The 7,857-nt window shown below is 38.6% G+C and overlaps 1 protein-coding gene across 1 annotated transcript; it reads left to right on the top strand.

Annotated features, from left to right (window-relative positions):
- The first annotated feature begins 330 nt into the window (after nucleotides 1–330).
- LOC144655141 (collagen triple helix repeat-containing protein 1-like) lies at nucleotides 331–1,300 on the top strand. Its single transcript, XM_078515357.1, has 2 exons — nucleotides 331–498; nucleotides 770–1,300. Exons 1-2 carry the CDS (start codon nucleotides 364–366, stop codon nucleotides 1,115–1,117), a joined length of 483 nt encoding a protein of 160 aa, XP_078371483.1. The 5' UTR covers nucleotides 331–363; the 3' UTR covers nucleotides 1,118–1,300.
- The last annotated feature ends 6,557 nt before the right edge of the window (nucleotides 1,301–7,857 follow it).

Here is a 7,857-nt window from a genome sequence, read left to right as displayed (position 1 = left end):
ATGTAAAATTTTGAAAAAGAGTATAAGAAGTTTTCAGGCTTGGTTTTACAGGCTTGGTTTTTCTAGGGTTTGAATTTCAGTTTTGGTTCTGTGATTTGATTCTAAGATTTAGTTCTCAGAATTAGATTCAGCAATGACCCAATATTTGAATGCATTTTTTTGTTCTGATATTTGTTCAGTTTTCGGATCTGAGATTTGATCAGTTTTCGGATCTGAGATTTGATTTCCATTTTTGTATCCAGCACTGGAGTAGTATAGTGATTGTGGTGTAAGAGATCCAAAAAAAATATTTTTTTGGTCTCGTACCCCCAATCACTATACTACTTACCAGGCCGCGACGGTCGAGATGGTGCAAAAGGTGAGATGGGCGTGGCAGGCAGTCCTGGATCACGTGGTATTAAAGGAGAGGCAGGACAAAATGGTACAGACGCTGACCATAGAAACTGGAAACAGTGTACGTGGAGGAATGATGACAGCCGTGACATTGGTCTTATTAAGGTAAGCTTTAATTTTCGGGAAAAGAAGTTAATACATATTTGTCATTCTCGATACTCCACTGATCTTCGCTTTAATTTTATTTCCTTGTAAACATATTGAAAAATATATTTTTACATCAAATTAAATTAGAACTTTGCGGCTATTATCAATTTAATACAATAGACGGAAGGAAAACGTTTGTATGTGACACATTTGTGCGGGTTTGGTTCGGGGATTAGCAAGCATTTTTGCCTTTGTATTAATTTACGTAATGAGGTTAATTATTTTGCAGGATTGCGTTTTCGACAAGAAGAGAGATGATACTTTTCTCCGTGTGGTTTACCAAGGTAACATCTACTTGGGTGGTTGTGGCAGCTGCTGTAAGCGATGGTTCATTACCTTCAATGGCGCTGAGTGCAGCGGTCCGCTACCCATTGACGCAGCTATATGGATCAGGAATGCAGACGAAGACAACCGTAGACCCGGGGCAATAGAAGGCTACTGTGACAACATTCACAAGGGGAAAATCCGTGTTGGTATCAACATTGGAAACTGTCCTGGATATGGAGATTCCAACGGTAATACAGGCTGGTTTACAGCGTCCCGCTTGATTATCGAAGAAGTTCCACGGTCACAGTAATCAGTTGCTTATTTAGTAGAATGACGCTCAGCAATGCATAGGGACTGAAATGAAGTAAAAAACTGTTTTCGGAATGCTTGGCATTTGTTAAAGTAACAAGTACACAAATAAACTGGTGAAGGGTTTTTAATATTTTGTAATCAAAAACCTGATTGTTAGTTATATCCGTGAATAAAACTATTATGCATTATCCATTGCTTTTTCTTTTCCTCCTCTGGAACCAGAGGCGATCACTCAATGCATGCTGATCTCTGTGAGGAGAGTGAGATTAGTGTTCAGTTAAGGAATTGTACACCATCTCCCCGGGGTTTTCGCACTATAATGGCGCAGCGAAATTATTTTGCACTGTATAGAAAGTCCGTTGCTTACTCTATCTGATGACGTAATTGTTTTGGCTGTGACGTTAAATGACGTCACATTACGCCATCTTAGATTTCACCATTTTCTTAGAAATTCAGAAAATAACGGAAATTGGTGCAAAATTAAGCCAGAATGCTTATGGAATGTAAAAATGAACAAATCGTACGATTTTGTTTCCAAAAACCTGGAAAAGAATAAAGAAAGATGTTATAAATGACGATTTGCGGCTTGACCCTTTTGTAATTATGATGGACACATGGCTGACATATCTAAATTCAGTTTCATAAGGGATAAATGAAATGCTACTGAAAAGTTCAGCATTGTGGAGTAAATTGTCTTATAAAAATTTTGGGAAAAAAATCATGGTGGGGTGGCAATCCTCCCCCGCCGCCGAATACATTTTGCAGTGCTTATAGCTTGAATATTTATTTTTCTAAAGGAGAAGTTCACTCCAGAATGGCCATTTATTTTCTGTACGCCAATAAAAATTAAACACAAAGATATGTTATTCACTAAAATTTCAGCCTCCAACGTGCGCTTTAACCCTACGAAATCTTTCCCAAAACTCGACAACTGAACGCCGCCATCTTGGAGCTGGTAACGTATGCGTGACGTCAAAGAGCTCAGCCTGAAGTTTGGCGGGGAAATTTTAATACTCGAAACTCCTTGTTCCTTCGTAGTGACTTTTGTTTGTCAAAATGCATGTTTGTGCAGCTCCATTTTGCTCAAACAGAGCTCCAAGAAATACAAAACACAAGGAGTTTTGACTATTAAAATTTTCCCGCAAAACTTCAGGCTGAGCTCTTTGACGTCACGCATACATTACCAGCTCCATGATGGCGGCGTTCCCGAGAAGTTGTCGAGTTTTGGGAAAGATTTCGTAGGGTTAAAGCGCATGTTGGAGGCTGAAATTTTGGTGAATAACATATCTTTGTGTAAACTTTTTTTTGGCGTAAAGAAAATAAATGGCCATTCTGGAGTGAACTTCTCCTTTAGTAACATATCTTCAACGTTGCAGCAGGTCAACGGATAGCTATTTTTGTCAATCTCATCTCAGTTCCTATCGAAGGTTGAAAGTTAGGGAAATATACGAAATTTAACTTTCGTGATCAGCGAACAAGAGACTGAGGAGATGTTATGAAAATGGAGAAAATTCAATTTTAATTGAATAGATTTTCATAAAAAAAAATCAAAGTCAGAAAAAAAAATCACACAAGTTGTTCTATATAACTTAGTTTTCCATATTAGCTTAAAGAAGACTGTTCACTGAAAAGCAAAACTGCTTGTCTTGGGAACTGAGTCGCTGGAATAACTTCTTTTAGTTCAATGAAGGATACATATAGATTACTTCATAGAAAGTGCGACGTACGGATTTTTATTCACGAGTTGCAAAACTTTGGAAAACGAACAAGTGAGTGTAGCGAACAAGTGAGTTTTCCAAAGTACAAAGCACTTTCTATGCTGTAATTTTTATATTATACATATCGAGAATTTTAAGAAAAACGACAATTTTTTAAGTTTTAAAGACATGTTTCGACAGAGCATCTGTCATCTTCAGTTGAATGGTTTACAAAGCACAGAGAGTTGAATAATAAGTAGACAAAATATGCTAATTAAGACAAGTAGTAACAACAGAACATGAAAATGTGTGAAATAGAAGAATAATTTTAGATTAACCTGGTGTAATTGCTGATTGAGGCAAGGTAGTTCCTTTTGAATATAAATAGCCTTCTTTATCTTAAGTTGAAAGCTGGAAGAGGCGTGAGCTAAAATATGAAAGTAATCTATTGAACACAAGGAGCGCCAACGTTCAGAATTCTGAAGGTGTTTAGAAATGTGTGAGGCCTTATCACTGGCTAAGTGCTCACGCACGCGTGTGGCGAAACCACCCGACATTTTGCCACACGCGTGCGTGAGCACTTAGCCAGTGATAAGGCCTCACACATTTTCAAACACCTTCAGAATTCTGAACGTTGTCGCTCCTTCTGTTCAATAGATTGCTTTCATATTTTAGATCATGTATGTATGACCGTTGAAGTCTCCATATCCAGGGCAGTTCCCAATTGTAATTTTGATTTGTCAACCATGTGTCCATCATATTTGACGTTGCCATGGCAACGTCATAACAGCAAACAGGCTTGGCCAAAAATCAACATTTTTAACATTATTCTTCATTTTTTTTCAGTTTTTTTTTCCAGATTTGTTTATTTTCACACTTCATAAGCATTTTGACTTAGTTTTTCATCAAATTTCGTTAATTTTGTACTTTCTAAGAAAATGGTGCAATCCAAGATGGCGGCTCTAATGACGTCACATGGCGTCATATGACGTCACAGCCAATTAAAATTACGTCATATTGTAGAGTACGCTACGAGCTCAAGCTTTCTACTTAGCGCAAAATAATTTCGCTCTGACTTAATATAACGAAAACCCAAGGGGGGCATCCACCCCCTCCCTTGTACGATGCAGGGGGTATGAATTTGCTTGTACGTCCGAGGGTTAATTTTTCAAACTAGTATACCAAATTGGTAAAAATGCTGCCAAGGAACGATGTAGAAGTATTCTTGTAGTAACTCTATGAATTGTACTTTTTATATGTGAAACGGTGTTGTAAAGTATTTTAGTATAATTTCAGAGGTGATTATAAGAATTGAAGCATTCTGATTGGTCTAGAAGCTCGGCTTATGAGGCTATAATCACCCCGCGCGAGGTGATTATAGCTTTGAAGGCTTGGTTACTTAGCCACGCCACCTTTGACATCAAGGGAAGTAAACATGGCCGCTTTCGCTGAATGAAAATTTCGTTGATTTGAAAGAAACCAGTCCAAGTCCTGGATATTTTAAACATTGGGAATTTTTCAAATTAACTACCAAGACTTTTGGACCGAAAATATTTTCAAGAGATGGTTCTCAAGGCATTAGAAATGATCGTAAACACGGCAGTTTTGGCGATCGATGAGAAACTCAGTCAGATCGATTGAGCAAACATTATTTAGTTCTCTTCTCACATTCGCTTAGAAGTCATCCACAATCATACAAGGGAACGGACATCTATCTTTCTCATTGTGTTTGTTTTGTACCGTTTTATTGCTTTAACTAAATAAATTCTGATTGCAATCGATGATTTAAACTGGTTTACACCGTATGCAGGCGAACACTTGTGTTTGCTGTTTTCTTGTTTGCTATCGTTATTTTTTTAAGTTCTTGATGATCACCTCTAAAAATTATACTAAAACAATTATTTGCCCCAGGCTCAGCAATAATCATCATCAACAATAATCACTTCGCCTTCGGCGAATAATTGTTAAGTCAAAGTCAAGTGAGATTTAATATTACAACAGGCCATATTTGTAGCGATATCAAGAAGTAAAAACATACGTTAAAGTAAAAGGAGACTTACGCAAACTGATTCTGTTTAATAAAATAATGCAAATATTAACCAAAGTTAGGAATTGCGGGCGAGATCGATGCAAGATGTTGTGAGATTAACCCTTAACATGCTAAGCGAGGATTATTCCGGGATTTGGAGGAATGGCCATTCTGCAACTTATGAGGTCACTAATTTACACGTCAGCAGATTTTTGTGATTTGCATCTTATAGAGCTAGGATAGATCTTTCCACAGGACTATCCATCTTCAATATTGACTGCATTCCGACAGAGCTAATCGAAAAAAAACACGATCAGTTTTTGGTGTAAAATTGGTGCTAAAACAGGCCAAAATACCCGTACTTGATCATGATCTCCATTCAAGGATTTTCCATTTCAGGCCAGTAGAAGGGGTGCACAGAGTAAAAGATAGAGAGAATAAGAAAGCAGAGAAAAACGAAAAGGAAAGGAGCAAGGAAAAAAATCGAAAAGGTTCAGCAAAAAAAAATAAAAAAAAAGTCCACATTTTGGCTTATGCGCATGCGCCAAACTAAAATATTGTACATTTTTACATGGAAATTCCATCAAAATCTTCCTGCATTGTCATAAAGTGCATTTTTAGCGAATTTAGAGAACTTTCGGACCGTAGAGCCAAGAAAATCGATTAACGGTTAAAAAACGCGTTTTTAGGAATAATTTCAGCATATTAAGGGTTAAGAAAAGAGTGACACTTTCCCATATGGCCTAGACGGGTACGTGCCGCTGGATATGGTATGGTTTTTGGCCCATCCAGCCCTGAACAAGGTATATAATTTTCCGATCGTCTGCCCTAATCGGGTCTGAAACCGTCCGAGACAGGGTATTGTTGCACGTATGCGGTCTAATATTTAGACTGTGTTGGCGTCTTAATGCATCAAACAACACAAGTGTAAACTATATTCTGTGTCCTAAATACGGTTTTAAAATAGGGAATGTTATCCTACAGAGGATAGGTATTGTACGTTTTTATTGTTCTAAACAGGGTAAGGGTATCTCTGCCCCACCCCGGGATTAGCAATTTCTTGCTTAACACTTTTGGGGCATTTGCTTTTCGCAAGGATCTACGCGAAGTTTGGTTTTCTTGCCAATCAAGTCCGTTGTGAAAGTTTAGAATATGTATTTCTTCACAAATGCTGTAGTCCCTTCAAATGAAACTTTCATAATTGTTTATTATTTTTATCACCTTTTGTTTGATGTGGTGACAGTGAATTTCTTTCCGAAGTACGAGCTTGAGAATAAATCTGGATGTAAATCTTGGGGTTTAACCCTCGCACAAACAAGTAAATCCATACCCCCACTGTGTTACCAGTTGAGGATGATATGGAAACCCACCCCTAGGTTTCGGGTTTCGTTCTATTTTTGGTTTTCACGTGACGTCATCAAAATTCTAAAACCCAGAATCGAAAGACCCCTGAGTTTTAATCCTTAACTGGCTATAAAACGTCCTTAATATACATCCTGTTGAAGGTTTTTAGCTCAAAAGCATTCAACGAATCGCGGTCTTTAAGATAGAGCATTTTGAATTTCGGAGTTTCACGCCACACGAGATCAAAGATGGCCGCCGGAAGGCTGTCGCGTTTTCTTTAAAAATTGCCTCATCCTGCGATTTTTAACAATCTGGATGGACACGAGAGAATTCATTAGTTTTAGTCATTATGTTGTGCGTAAAAATAGTTGTGTAGTATCTTTTGTCTCTTTTGTTTTTCTACCCGCATAGTTCCGTTCGTTTCTTTGCTTTAGTTATTTATGTAAATTTAGGCCTTTTTTCGTTTTCAAGTTGCATGTCAAGTAGATTATTATTCATTCGGGTTTCAACGTTGGTTTAAGCAATATCGTTAGGACATTTTTCGAGGACATAAGGACAACTTCGTTTTGGACGTTTATTTAGTGTTTTGAATTAATCAAGTGCATGGTAATCAGACATCGTGGAACGAACAATGAATGTTTCTTGGGAACATTTTATGGTAGCAGAGCGAGGTTCCAAATCATGTCAGTGGACGGCGAGCATAGCGAAGCATTGGACGAAGGAGAGGAGCGAATTGAAAACCTAAAGCAGGAAAAAGCGAAGGATAAATCGGCATTTACCAGTGTAAAGAACAAGCTGTTGTACCTTCTGGATGAAGAAGATTATCCGAGCCGGCGGGAAGTCAAGCAAGTTTGTCAAAAACTTTGCGAAGTGCAAGAACGCGCCATGGACACAATGGAGAAATTATCGCAAGCGTATTTACGTACCAAAGAGAAAGAGAAACGCAAAAAGGTTGGAGACGAAATGGACAAACTAGAAGTAGAATTTTCCGAAGCTCATGACAAGGCACAAGAATATTTGGACAATCGAAAGGACGAATTATCGAGTTTGGCAACTGATGCATCGGAAAATACTCGCCGGCGACGAATCGAAGAAAGCGTACAACGCAAAAGTGTGGAAAAGCAAACTCAAGAGGATCAATTGAAGCGGGAACAAGATATCGCTCGTTCAAAAGAAGATTTAGAAGAATTAAATCGTCAATATCGTAGTCGCTTATTAGAAGAAGAACAGCTTCGATATTTGAAAGAATCGAAAGGTTTGAGCTTGGAGGGCCGAAAACAACAAAGTTTCGCGAGGAGAAATCGACAGAGAATCGTTCAAGCTAAGAGCCTAAAACTGTGCTATCGTTGCGTTGGAGGAGACCACAGTGGAGAGGCGTGTGTCAGATCGAGGATCTGTGGGATAAACAATTGTAAGAACACTCACAACCGATTGTTGCATCGAGACCCCGTACCGTCAGATCGAGGTGATCAGGCGAACTCTCGAGATCAGCAGAACTCTCGAGATCAGCAGGAAAGAGTTCATGGGCCATCAGAAGATTCCCAAGCTGATGCAGGCAGTGAAACAAGTAATGGCATAGAAAGAAATCAAGTGGTCTTTTCTCCTCCCCAGGAGCCAGTTGAGCAGCCCACAGAGAGGTCACACACCACAATGACTACACATGGCGTT

This window comes from Oculina patagonica, chromosome 1 (assembly GCF_052425735.1).
Source record: "Oculina patagonica isolate OP01 chromosome 1, crgOcupat, whole genome shotgun sequence".
Classification (NCBI taxonomy): Eukaryota; Metazoa; Cnidaria; class Anthozoa; order Scleractinia; family Oculinidae; genus Oculina; species Oculina patagonica.
Note: the sequence above shows the minus strand (reverse complement) of the source record. Positions and strands in the feature narration are given on the sequence as shown.